The sequence below is a fragment of the Protopterus annectens genome, chromosome 9.part0 (assembly GCF_019279795.1).
Source record: "Protopterus annectens isolate FY-2018-M chromosome 9.part0, PAN1.0, whole genome shotgun sequence".
Classification (NCBI taxonomy): domain Eukaryota; kingdom Metazoa; phylum Chordata; order Ceratodontiformes; family Protopteridae; genus Protopterus; species Protopterus annectens.
Window position 1 is genome coordinate 225,342,195 of NC_056743.1, and position 15,303 is coordinate 225,357,497.

At 34.1% G+C, this 15,303-nt stretch overlaps 1 protein-coding gene across 1 annotated transcript in view; it reads left to right on the forward strand.

The window, feature by feature from the left end:
- LOC122811147 (vitamin D 25-hydroxylase) overlaps positions 1 to 15,303 on the forward strand; it is a 167,675-nt gene that overhangs the window by 112,442 nt on the left and 39,930 nt on the right. The window contains exon 3 of the mRNA XM_044082788.1: positions 8,136 to 8,768. Coding sequence (XP_043938723.1) covers positions 8,136 to 8,768 — 633 coding nt within the window. The remainder of the gene's footprint in view (positions 1 to 8,135; positions 8,769 to 15,303) is intronic.

Genomic DNA, 15,303 nt, shown 5'->3' on the forward strand with positions numbered 1-15,303 from the left:
CATAAGACCAGCCAAATGTGGGATGTTCATGTAAAGGGCAATATCAAGGGTACATAACAACCATCCCTGCTCAGTTTTCATGTCCTCAATTATATTCAAAAATTGAGTTGTATCTTGAATATGAGAACATACATATTTTAATAATGGTTTGAGATATTTTGTGAGAAAAGCAGAAAGAGGTCCTGTCATTGAACCTTTCCCAGATACAGTCTGTCTTCTAGGAGGTTTTTCCAAATTTTTATGAATTTTGAGTAACATATAAAATATCTGTTTACCCGGATCTGGTACCATAAGATGATAAACTGTATCTTTAAAAACAATACCTTCATCCAATGCTGTCTGTAAAAATGCACCTATAACTTTTTTAAACATGAGTGTAGGATCAGAATGCATCAGTTGATAAAATCTCTGGTCAGATAATTGATTGGTAGCCTCACTATAATACATATCCCAATTACTAACCACCACCGCACCACCTTTATCAGCCTGATTAATAACTATATATTTATTCTGGCTCAATTTATACAGTGCCTGTCATTGTAATCCAGATAAACTTTTATTATGTACATTTCTACTTGAATTATATAAAAATGTAGACCCTTTAAAACCAGACTCTGAAAATTTGCCAAATTCTTATTCAAGGGGGGTATAACGCAGGAGATTTGAATTTAAAGCCATCTGAGGCACACTCTACTGGTGTTTGTTGAGCAAAAAATAATCTTAAATTTAAAGTTCTACAGAAAAACAAAACATCCTGAGCAAAAGTATATTCAGACACAAATAATTCAGAATAAATCCTAATCCTTTATTTAACAATTCACTTTCAACTTGTAATAACTGTAAAGATAAGATATTGTTTACATTCTGAGCAACATCTATTTCTGCATCATCATTTGCAATATTGAATCTAGACCTATTGCAGCTGTTTTTATATTTACATCCACCCCTTCTAGTTCTCCTAAAGGGGCATTCAACTTCTTACTTAAGGGTGATTGTGAAGGTGTGGATATTTCAGTATCTGTCACAGATGAAAATTCATCTGTAGAAGTATCCAATGAGACATTAGTATTTTTCAGGATCAATCTTTTTCTCTTATGCCTAAAAGCCCCTGAATTTGACGTTTTATTTTCCACAAACTGCACAGTTTTTTTTATATTCAAATGGTTTACCCACAGTATACTCCTTAACATCCCTTTGAAATTTTTTGATCATCCTAGACTTCAAATCTTTTTCTACCAATATTAAATGCCTAGACAATATTGCTGTTTGTTCTGAATAGATTTCTTCATCCTTATGATGTTTAGCCCTATCACATAACTCCATAATAGTATTAGTTAGGGCTACAATTTTCCTTTCATAAAAATAAATCAAAATCTTAACAAGTGACACTGAAGCCATTTGTTGAGCCTGCTTCCATTCTTGAAGTAGCATTTCATCTATTCCTCTAATATAAGGATGTATGCTAACACGCAATCCTCTAGGAGAAGTATTTTTGGCTAAATAGGCTTTAAAAAGCCTTAAGTGCCACACATCCATCCTAAGTTCTTTCATAACTGAAGATACACACTTAAACATGTCGACACATAACCCCTTAGCTGTCTCATTTTGTGATGAATTAACATCACCATTATTAGTTAAATCAAAAACTTTTAAGTCATCCTTATCAGCCAGTAGGCCTTCCAAAAGCAGGATCAAATCAATAATAAAAAAGTTCAACCCAAAATCACCTTATAAACAACAAACAATGGTATAATAAATCCAGGATCCCTTATGATAATCCTATGTCACCAAAAGGCTTAAACACTCATACTCACATATACAAATCCACTCTCATCAAATAATGTCAAAAAATAAAAATACATACCTAAGTGAAAATCAAAAATCACACACATTACATGTAATAAATCATTTATAGAATCCCGACACTGTTCACATATCAGAATTTTACATAGCTTCAATAACCAGTTTCATAACTAGGCAATACCAGTGTTAGTGTCCACAAGTAAAATCAAAAACCACATAAGTTAGCATATCTAGTAACCCAACTAACCAATCACATCCCCAACCAGTGAAAAAAGGTCTCTGAAACATTAATTTACAAAAAATTACCATCAGTTACTAGAAAAAAGCTAATAATAATAATAATAAAGTATATAGCATACCATCATGAAATGGCTAGAAATAATTTGCAATTTTTTCAGCTACCAAAACTCATTAACTAAACATAGTATCACAAAAATACTATGTACCAACTTGTACATAATAACCAACTTGACCAAATGATTCCTCTATAAGTGAAATAAAGGTCTAACAAGATAGTATACCCTACAACTAATGCAGTAGCAAAAAATATCTGGTAACCAACCCGACCCAATTATTCCACAAAAAGTGAAATAAAGGTCTAACAAGATAGTATACCCTGCAATTAATGCAGTAGCAAAAACTATCTGGTAACCAACCCTACCCAGTTATTCCACAAAAAGTGAAATAAATGTCTAACAAGATAGTATACCCTGCAATTAATGCAGTAGCAAAAAATATCTGGTAACCAACACGACCCAATTATTCCACAAAAAGTGAAATAAATGTCTAACAAAAAGACATAAATTGTAAATAATGCGGTAATAAAAAGTTACCAGATATTAAACAGCAGATTCTAAAACATACTATGCAGAAATAACTAATGATACTTTACAGTTTTCTTCTCAGGTGCATCAAAACCCATTATCAGTACTTAACACACAAAAATACTAACTTCTGGTAACCAACCTGACCCAATTATTCCACAAAAGTGAAATAAAGGTCTAACTAGATAATATATACAGCAGTCATTGCAGTAACTAAAGTTACCAGATAGTGAAAATGTTTACTCAAAGCAGCTTCTGATCATTTACGTACAAAACCATTTTTTTTCATAGTCCTTGCAACTATCAAAATTGTTGAAATTACTGCTAGTTTCCATAAAAATTCTAATAAGGCACTGTACAATATAAAGGCCCAAATTTACCAATAAAGTACACTGAATAAATGATATGCTGTATAGGCCTTAAAATGTTGTCACATGAGTAGTTAACATACCTGACCCAATTATTTCACTCCAAACATTAAAAGTGAAATAAAGGTCTCACTGTGATAATAATAATGATGACAAAAAGGTAAAAAATTTGCTACCGCATACTTCACAAATCAAAAATGCCATTTCGCTATCAATAATACATGCTATGCACTTACTTCCACACAGCTAATGTCCAAAACAACTTTAAAGTCCAAACACATAAAAAGGGAACCATCTGTAGAATATTCTCTAACACACAATTCGTCCATGCCCCTACAGGAGATCTGAATGTCCATAAATCCAAAAATATGATGACTCGCCAACAGCAGGAAAAAATAATGTCTTTCTAAAATATAATCGTAACCGCTATAGCTGCTGTGTTTTTCTTTCTAAAGCAGGCCGAAAATTGTCCATTGAAAAAGACATAAAACACCTCAAATAAGTGCTTCTCCAATAAACTTAAATCCCGTTTTCAATTTATATCTTGGCCAAGTTAACAAAAAGCTGCTTCCTTTCAGGATGATACAACCTGCAAGTCTCAGTCACTAATATTCAAAGAGCACCCATAAAGTCCAGGGCCAAATATGTCTTGCTCAAGATGGCCACCTCCAAGCATTTCTGCAGTTAACCCCTATTGACACCTCAAGGAGTCAAATACTGCTTGTTCAGATTTAGATTAATAATTTTAAAACCTTGCTACATACAAGGTATCATAAGAGTTCACCTTAAAGCATACATAACAGCAAACACAATTGTATTGATATTTGACCTCTGTCTACTGCAGTTAAAGAACGATTGAATATTATTTGTATACAGTTTATTTGTATTGTAATAATTTGTACATTTCTCTAAATATCTCAACATTCAGGTAACACAGACAGAACCGCATAGCCTCATATAAAAGTTGACAGCTGTATAAAGAAGATTCTGCTGGCAATATATGTCTTGCTTGAATGGTGACTGAGTTATCATAAGATGTTTATACAACATTACAAAATTAATATTCACTGCTTTTATTTTGGCTTATAAAATCCAGTTTAAAGCATTGAACTGAATGAATGCTACAAATGTAAAGATTAATTTATCCTGAACGGTTTGCCATTTAAAGTTTTCTATTAGTAGTTGTGGTTCCAGAGATATGAATATTTGTTTGAACTGTAAGGTGATAACTTAATTTTTTTAAAGGCTCAAGCCACAGGAGTTAAAAGTACACAATCAAAAGAGCTGTAATGGAGAGAACGAGTTTAAATAAACTGCTGATAAATTCTGGTAGTAAAACTCACCACCGATTACACATTTTTTCAATAGGTGCAGCTCCAATGATAACCCAATAATGTCCACAGGAACCGTATGTAAGGAAATAAAATCCACCGTAGCCTGGTGTATTCAAAAGCTGATAGATCAACAGCATGGGGAAGAGTAAAGTAGTCCTGATAGTCCAATGTTGGGGTGGTTGAATAATTATAAAAAGATTCATAATGAGGGTAGGGGGAAACATCAATTTGGGTTATATGGACAAAGACTGGTGGGTTGTTATCCTTCTGGACACTGTAATTATTCTAAATTTATTAATAAAGATAAATGTTTTTCTTTGAGAAACAGTTCTACAGTAGTTGACATTTTAGTATATGGCAAGTGTAACACAGACTGGGTAATATATCTGGCTACCTGTTCTTGCTCAGCATTTTATGTGGGACAAACTTTGCACCCATTAAAGTTAAGAATGTCTGAGCATTTGAGTGATAGTTGGTGTGCTAAGTCCACAAGTGCTTTGTATAAACATACTTTGAAGCATGTTTCAGCTAGGTTTATGTTTACTATCATTAATAGAGTTTATTTTAAAACAAACAATAAAGTGTGATGGCATCAGAGGTTAAATTGTAAGGAACAGATGTGGATTATTAAATTAGGTGCCTTATTTGCACCAAAACGTAATAACCAGTTATAATAGTCAATGACTGAGACTATGATATTTAAATGTGATGGAGTGTGTTTTTTATTATGCACTGATGAAGGCTTACAGCCGAAACCGGTATACAGTATGTATCTATTCTAATATGAAGTATTAAAGTATTATTCTGGAAGCTGATTGATGGTACTGGCTGGTTTGTTGTTTGGTAATTATTTTATTACTGATCCATGGATCCAGGTTGTGCTTGAATAGAGACAGCGCTGAGCTTTGTTTTACATGGATGGGGAGTCTGTTCCAGAGCAGTGGTATCCTCTATGAAATATATCTGTACCTCCAAATCATTCTGTTGATGTTGCACAAGAGGTTTAGATACTTAACACCAAGTATTTCTGATATTCTTGCCAAGTCCACTACTACTGAGCAAGAAGAAATAAAACTGCAAAACTATAACGTAAAAATGCATAAAAAACAGAAATCAGTTTGCATTAAGATTTTCTTTTTTCCATCAAATTTTCTTTGTTTTGCTGTATCCTGGTCAGTTTTAATCAGAAGTTTATAAAATAAATGATATAGCTTACAATTATTCCTGTTTAATCTGCAGTGGTGGTGCTGCGGTAGCGTTGTCGCCTCACCGTAAGACGCTGTCCGGTTCGATTCTCAGCTAGAGCATCTTCTGCGTGGAGACATGCATGAATGGGTGTACCTTTGTTGAAGGTTGTGCGTCAGGGCTGGTAACTCGGCACGTAAAAATCAACTACCAATCTATAGCGAACCGGAGTTCCGCTGTGGCGACCCCTAACCGGGAAAAGCCGAAAGACACAACAACAAAAACAATTATTCCTGTTTATTTACTGTAACTCATGAAAGGATTAAAAATAAATAATAACTACATCAAACAGTGATGGGCAATGTGTTACAAATCTAAATAGTTCCAGATGTATATTCATTTTAAGAATAAAAAGACACTATTGATCACACTGATGATAGGAGAAAAGCAGTAAAGTAATATGTGTATTACATTATATTTTACTAGGAGCCAGCTAAAAGAAGACATTCATGTCTTGGTATAAGGTACATCACAATTATTAATTTCACTAAACAAATCAGCTCTTTAACTTACAGTCTCTTAAATATTTGCTTACAGCATGATATGATCCTAGCTGTTTACAACCAGAATTTTAACCTACTTTGCAAGCATACAACCACCTTCATAATAGTGTCAGTATAGTATTTTATACATACAGCAACAAGAGGCTAGGATTACTAAGGGCCAGATTCCAAAATAGTTGCTCTCAGTGTAAATCATCCCTGATTCCAAAAGACTTGCTCTCGGTGTAAGTGACTTACTTCAGTGTAAGCCCTCTCTGTAAAAAAAAAGTTTGCAAAGTTGGTCAGATTCAAACACACCTGCTCTCATTCTGCTGTCACTAAAAGTGGTCACTTACAGCGAGAGCAAGTCTTTTGGAATCGAGCCAAAATGTTTCTACAAATAGAGGTGTAGAGAACTTTCTTTTTCAAATGACATGTCCTAATTCAAAACTGATGGTTTACAATCAAAATCCCAAATGCAGATTCTCTGCAGACAGGATATCGGATGGCAGATGGTCAACTGTAGTGTTGCTGACCATTGATAATTCATACCAGCAAATGCCACTGTGCATTCTCTGATATGAAGTTGATCTCAGAGCTAGAGATCGCTGTACAGTGCGGATTGGGTCATTCATTCCTTTCCTCACTGTAGTGCAATCTCAGAGTGGGAATATATAGTTAGCTGGGGGTGTGGACGGTGCAGCATCCCACAAGGGGGTGCAGGGGGGGCTTGCTATACTTACTTGAGCTCCTATGTGGACATCACATTTTATGTTCGACGTTGTTGAATCTTGCTGAGTTCATTCAGCAGATTCGACATTTCACCTAAGTGAAATTTGTGATTCAGCCTTTCCATTTGAGGTTCTGAATGGATTTTTGTAATGACTTTCATCATTTTGACAGTAAACCCAAAACTGACACTATATGCATATTTTTACCAGGTTATGATATGTATCATATATTGTGATCCCTACAGAAATATGGTGTGGAAACTAGAGACCAAAACTGCCAGGCTTATACAGAATATAGTTGCTTATTTCCTGGTTGTTCATCAGATAAAAAGTGACAGAAACTAAATATGACTATATATTATTTCAACAATGCATGAATAATTAGCCAAGGAATTATGGAGCTCTATGTTGTTGTGTCTTTCAGCTTTTCCCGGTTAGGGGTCGCCACAGCGGAACTCCGGTCCACTAATGATTGGCAGTAGAGTTTTACGTGCCGAGTTGCTATACAAAACAAAATAAGAAATTGTATTAACTTATGAAGTCATGTATGTGTTAACCTGAAAGCAATTGTAACACAGGTCAAGTAAACCTGAGAATGCTTAGTCTAATTACTTAAATTTATACCATGCTAATTTAGACCATGTCAATATAAATGTACAGTAAAACAGTCTAATTATGACTACTTTACAAATATTAAAAAAATAGAGTATGCATGAGTGTGTTAAGAATGGTATAAGTATAAGTGACAAAACAACATAATTCCCTTACTAGTAAAAGGACCTTTATTTATTAATAGATTGACTGATTGCTCTGAGAGATCTGTTTGACTATTTAAGTGGAATAATCCAAAATTGCCCTTTTTAGCAGCAACCTAGCACCCCAACAATGTACTATGTTCATAATTCTGTTTTGACTCACCCAACCAAAGATCATTCCTTATATGTCAAGCAGGTGAACACATCAGAAAAGGCTACCACATATTCAAGCACATGTATTAAAGTGATGGGTTATTGAAGCTATTAAAATGTATTGCCTTTCTGAAATGTCATACAAAACTAGATATTAATTAGCATAAATGATAATATATAGATTACAGACACTATTGCACAGCTTTTTAGGTTTCTCTTTTTCAGGTATCAGAAATGTATACTAGCAGAATTAAAAAAATATATCACAAATGGAAAAAAAATATATTGTTTTCAGTTTTTGCTTTCTTTAAAGCATTAAGTGGTCTAATATTTTATCTATCTTTAAAGCATATGGCCAGCTTTATTTTAGCACAAGTCTTTGTGTAAACATATATTCAACTGATGGTAAACCATTGTGTTTTTTTATTTATGTATTTTAGGTTTACTGAATGCAAAATATGGTCGTGGCTGGACAGAACATCGTAAATTAGCCGTCAACTGTTTTCGCTCTTTTGGGACTGGGCAAAAGAGTTTTGAGAACAAGATAACAGAAGAATGCATGTTTTTTCTTGATGCCATAGATACCAGGAAGGGAAAACCATTTGATCCTAAACACCTTGTTACTAATGCTGTATCGAATGTGTCAAATCTGATTATTTTTGGGAAGAGGTTTACCTATGATGACACAGAGTTTCAGGACATGATTGAAATATTCAGTGAAAACATTGAATTAGCTGCTAGTGCTTGGGCATTTCTTTACAATTCATTTCCATGGATTGCAGTTCTTCCATTTGGAAAACACCAGCAGTTGTTTAGGAATGCTGCTGAGGTGTATAATTTTTTGCATGACATCATAGAGCGCTTCTCAGAAGGAAGACAGCCTCAATGTCCTCGCAATCTCATTGATGCATACTTAGATGAAATAGACCACGGTGCCAATGACCCTGAATCAACATTTTCAAGAGAGAATCTAATATTTGCTGTTGGAGAACTTATCATTGCTGGAACTGACACAACAGCAAATGCTATCAGATGGGCAATATTATATATGGCACTTTACCCAAACATTCAAGGTGAGACAATAGCTATTTATTGTTCCATGTTTTGTGATTAAGAAATATTTCTGAATCTTCTTATGCTAGTATGTATTATTCTCATGCAACATCAGCATGATACTGTCAAATCTGATGCGTGTCCTCTGTGTCTTCATTTGTGTGCCAATGTCCTTCAATCTGTCATATTTTTGGTTTCTTTTCCTACTTTTTTAAAGCTACAGTTAATAGTACATTTATTATTTTTTAATTTATTTTATTTAATTTTAAAGTTTTCCAGCGCACAGTGATGTTTTGATCAAATGTATAAATTTTAAAACTAGGCTGGTGACTTAACTACAGTGTAGATGCTCCTGAGCAATATACTTGATAAACTTATAGCTGTCACTCATCTCGCCATGAGATGATTTCCACGTTCAAGTTATCAACTTACATGCTGATGGCAGTATCCAAAGTAAGGGATATTGGTGTTTAGTTACTGAGCAATGAATTGGAATGTTAAATAGGCCATTTATTTCCGGAATATAAATGTATCTGTCTATAAAACTTGTATATATTTTTGAATTTGATACTAACAAATGTTAAGTGAACTCCACTCATAAAATAAATGGGTCCAGGACCCTAACAAGTGAGATGAACAATACAAATATGTTGAATTTGACTTTAGAAATATTTTAGAAATTCATTCTAGAGTAAAGTGAGCTCTCTGAAAATGTTCTATGCAAACATTCACCTGTGAAATGAAGAGAATGTGTTATGATGTACTTTTGGAATTAACTCTTTGGTTTGTCCTATTAATTCCTAGTCATAATAATCTGTAGTATATCTCCAATAACTTGTTAGAACACACTTCTCTAGTTCACTGTGTCTGTAAATTGTAAAAATATATTTATAAAAACTATATTTATATTTTGTATTCTAGCCACAACAGAAATAACATCTGGAATATTAACTCTATAATATTCCAGGAATAGAATGAATGTTATGTTTGAGGTAAATGAGTCTTTGATGTAGAGATAACCAGTGAATGAATTAGATTTAAATTCCCAGAACATTATAGAGCAAGAATTTTTTTTATTGTATTTCTGTCATGTTCAGAATACAAAAGATGAGTATAGTTCTTATAAATACCTTTTTACAAATATAATATTTGTTACCAGTGGAGTTATAAAATTTGAGGTGTCCTTTATTGGTATTACTAAGAATTTCTAAGCTCCTAGTATGAAGCCTGTGCTGGAAATACTTTTATTAAACTTATTTGTAACTTGATAAATTTATAGTGCAAAGCATGTTGTTAAAAATCTTAACATATTTCTGACCTCCATTTATTCTCATCAGTAGGGCATAGGCAATAAAATATATATTTTTAAGATAAGAGGTTTAAGAATATTAAAAACAGCGAAGTACATGCACTGATTCCAAAAGACTTGCTGTTCATGTAAGTGACCACTTATACTGAGAGAAGGCTGAGAGCAGGAGTATTGGAATCTGGTCCCGGTAGTTAGCCTGTTTATAAATAGGCCTTACACTGACGTAAGTCACTTACACTTAGAGCAAGTCTTTCAGAATCAGGGCAGACTTACATTGAGAGCAAATCTTTTGGACTCTGATCCACGGATGTTCTTCATCATCCTGGAGAATGTAAAATTTAAAGAGATGACAACTGAATTTGGGGTGCTGAAATGTAATACAGATAAAGATGTATTTGAGGTTACTCATACTACAGATCTTGTGCCTGAGTTGTCACATAAGAGCTTATTATCACCTGGTAGACCACTGCAAAATATTTATTGAAGTGCAGTCTAACAGGGAAGATGTGCCTTTGGACACCTCATTGCCAGGGTTCTGCCCCCTAATTCCTTACCCCTGATCTCTAAGTAAAGTATTTCCATGGTTGCTCCAACTCCAAGAAAAAGGAATGAATGTATTTTCATTTTGTATGAGTTGGTGGGACCATGGAGGTTATTGAGATCACAAGGGGTAATGTCCACTGCAAAAATGCTTTAAATTACAATATTTCTACAAGTGTATTACAGTAACCAAGTGGGTGGCAAGATGGTTGATATATGCTGGGCATTGGTAAACTCAGCATCTGTAACACAAAGCAGACTGCCTGATTGAGAAACAGTTTTCAGATCATGAAATAACATATCAACATAGTTTAGTAATTTCACAGTTTAATTACTCATATTTTATCAAAAAGTTAATTTTATATATACTATTTAAATTGTTGTTGTTAATGGCTCTTCTGATAATGCTAAATGTTTTTCTAACAATGTATATAAAATGCAGGTATATATAAAAATAAAACACCTTAATACTGCATATATATCCTATTTGGTATTTGTAGACATTTGTATTTCAATGCAGCATTTTAAAGATGCATGATTTCAAGTATGCTCTTATTTATTCATTTTTCTTTATCAATTTTATTTGTTCTTCATTCATTTTCTGCTCTGAAATAGTCACTGTAACTACACATTTATTATGTTTAAGATCCACACAGTTATTTTTTGTTGTAAGTTCCCCAAAACTGAAGGGAAAGTAACACAAAAAAATCCTTAGCTCATCTCCCTACCACCCCATATTAAATGAATGAGCTTGAAATAAGGGTGTTACAGAAATCAATATGCCTTCAGCCATAGAACAGCACACAAGATATTACAATCTTATTTACTGTCAAATCAATAACCTCTAACATCATCTGTGTCTACTTTTGTCCAATTTGTTATCTAACAAGAATAGGTACCTGCTATATTCTAAATTTGATTATTTTACGACATTTCGGGAATTTGGCGTTAAGGAATTTGCATATCTGGTTTGCGGATGTGCATGAACGACCATTTGACTTTCAAACATGTAAAGGTAAACCATGTATTCATATTACTGTATATATTTTTCTATAATTCTTCTGATTTGAGTAAATCCAGTTTAAACACTACCCTAATTAATTAACTATAGTTGCTAAAATAGTATATCTTATTAAAAACATACATTAAAAAGAACCAAACTTTCTTAAAGTTGTGTACCTAATTAGTTTAAATATTAATAAAACTGCTATATAATATCTCATATTCCCTTATATACACAGAAGTTCTATTTTCAATAAGAGCATTACTTACCGTTTTTAAATTCAGTATCTATAAGTAAACAAATGCATTGCTTAAAATGTTCATCAACTCCGCATCATCTTACCGGTCAACTGATATTTATACTGCACACAGTAGCATTACATTATATGAGTCCATTGCTATTTATAATACTCACACTTCAAATTTAACTTTATAAATCTTTTTTAACATATTGCCTATGAAATTAAATATTAATACAGAGGAAGAAATTTAATGTAGCTCAGGCAACAATCCAACTCTCTCTCAAATAAGTACATCTCTACTTAAAATTATTATTGTATGATTTACATGTAGTGATGTTATTCAGTTCCTAAAATTTGCTTAAGAAATATGTCTTTCATTAAATATATGATATGCATAACTTTATGAACATGTACACAAATATAACATTTCCCTTGAAGATGTCTACTTTTTTTACAAATCCAAAGGTGTTTGTAGCTTAAGAACATCTTCTATTCATGGAGCCAATTATGCTTGCTCATTAAATAATACATTCCAATAAATTAACTATACCCATCAGATATACTTTATTTACATCTTTGTTTAAAAACACAAAAAGAAAAAAACTGAAATGCTAGACTTTCTACTCTGTAATACCTTAAACCTCTTGTATCAGAGGCAACATGGGATATATGCAAATTACCATTTAAGGAGATAAGGTGTTTCAACTTAATGGCAATTCTGAATATCAATGACTTTTTCTTTTACGTCTATTTATGGACAATTTCAGGCCAGTAAATTCAAACAATCCAGCTGTGGACATGAATGTTTCTACCTTCTTATGGTATCATTAGTACAGCATAAGAGGAATGTTTGACTTTTGGAAACACAGGTTTGTCGTACCCAACTGATATCCCTAAACATTAGGGTGTCTACAAAATATCTCAAATAAAACAATGAGTAAAAAGGTCACACAGGAAAACCAATTGGTTGAAAAACACAAAAAGAAAATCTAGCAAAGCTAGAGTTTCCACTGTGTGATACCTTAAACCTAAACAATTAGCAACCAATTAAAACATTAAAGTGAACTTGTATTATTGTAAGCACATTTGTTTAAACTTTAGTATAGGTTTCAGTGACACCATCTGGTTAAGACCAGGTAAAGTGTCTGCATTCATTTCTAAGATCCATTCGTATTCTTTAATCTCTAGTCTATTAACAAAATCACCCCTACGTATATTAATATTTATCCTATCAACCACCATAAATGCAAAATTATGAGCAGTGCCATGCTCATTAATGTGCTTAGCTAATGAATTTGTACATATTCCTTCTAATATCCGACCTGTGCTTGATTATTCTGTCTTTAAGCTTTCTTGTTTGTCCTATATAAAATGCTGTGCATAGTTTGCAGGTTGCAAGATATACTGTGTGTGTAGTATTACATGTTGCAAAATGCTTAAATCTGTATTCCTTTTTAGTAACTGGATGAGTAAAAGAAGTGCTACTGTTTATCAAATCACAACAACTACAATTATGGCATGGTATAGTACCAACAGTATGAATATTCTCTTTAAATATTGTACTCATATCTTTGTAACAAAGTCTTTGTTTAGGGTCTATATCACTTCGACAAAACGGCAGAAATTCGAACATCATATGTTCGAACTTCTAACCTCGAAGTGCAAAACCATCGAAGGCTTATAACAGCAATTCTTTTCCCTGGGAAAAAAATTGCTGTTCCAAGAAGCACACACACAACACAAGCACGCCAAAAAAACAGCAATCCACACACATACACTTAAAATCCTACATCTAACCCTACACTAAACTGTACATACACTACTATCTATCCACTTACCTTAACCCAAACCCTAACCCTTAGATCCATCACTATCTCACACCCACCTCACTCACGCCCTAACCCTAATGTCCACACAATCGCACACTTACCTGAATCCGACCCGTAACTTTCCACCACAGTGCTGGAAATAGCGAAGCCACAGAAACGGCCCACCAAATTCTTTCCCTGGGAAAGAATTTGTTGTTCTGCGGCTTCGCAATAATCATTTTTCGAACTTCACAGTTCGAACATATGGTGTTCGAACTGCTGAAGTTTCAACGAACTGATAGGAACCCTTTGTTTAATACTAGGGCAATTATGATAAGAAAAACTAGGAGCACTACCGACTATAGAGTATAACTCAGGTAAATACCTTAATATACACCAATTATTACTTATAATCCTACATTTAATATACACCAATTATTACTTATAATCCTACGTATATCAGTTGTATTCCTGTTATAGGTTGTTACATTTCGTAATTTATTCTCTCTTTCTATAGTTGTATTAATTTCTTCTATAGTATTTGCTCCAAAAAATGGTTTAGCAGTAGAGGTCCTTAGCTGTGTATTCTCTATTATTTCATTATCTAAAATATTTATATTGTACCCTCTGGTAGCAAACTCATTTTTTAATTCTAATGCTTGTTGTTCATATAGCTTCATTACTGTATTAAGCCTACTTATTCTCATGAATTGCCCTTTAGTTATGCCCCTGAACACATGAGGTGCATGCATACTAGCATGATGTAAAAATGTATTTTTGTGCACAGGTTTCCTATATGGGTTCATAGGTTCATGGGAAGGTGCTACGCTATCGGCCCAAGGGCCTAATTTAGCCTAGCCAACAAGGTTCCCTGGCTTACGCCACCCAAGAAAGTTATTTTCCCGTGCACCTGTCAAGCAGAGCCACAGAAGTGATCCCTGGGGTGTATTTCCTATTTCCCATCCACTTAATAAGATTTTTCTTGAAGAGTGCTAATGAGGAACTTTGCTTGACATAGATGGGTAGCTTGTTCCAGAGTATGAGAAGCCTCTGGGACAGGAATCTATCCCTCCAGCATGTCCTGTTTATTGTGGTGACAAGGTTTAGGTCCCTAGAGCATGTAGCACGGAGGGATTGGGATTTCTTTAGGTGTATCATGTCCAACAGCTCTGAGTTTGACATAGCTTTATATGTTAGGCAGAGATCACCTCAGAGTAGGCGATATGCTACAGAGTAAAGCTGGAGTTTTTTGAGACGGTCAGTGTAGGGCATCTGTTTGAGGCCTGTAATCCTCTTTGTGAGGTACTTCTGTGACCTTTCCAGCTGCTGCAGATGTCTTGTGAGGTACATTCCAAACGGGGCGTTGTACTCTAAAATGGGTCTAATGAGTGTCGAGTAGAGGGGAACAATGACCTCTTTTTTCCTAGATGAGAACCCTTTTGTGATTAGGTGTGCCACATAGAAGGATTTCCTGACTACTGTAGCAATGTGATTATCAAAGGAGAGACTACTGTCCACCTGGGTCCCCAGGTCTCTTATCACACATTTGGCATTAAGTAGACTGCTGCCTATATGGTAGTTCATGGGTACAGAGTTTTTACCAAAGGGGATGACAATGCACTTTTTGGCATTGAGCTTGAGGCCATGCCTCTGA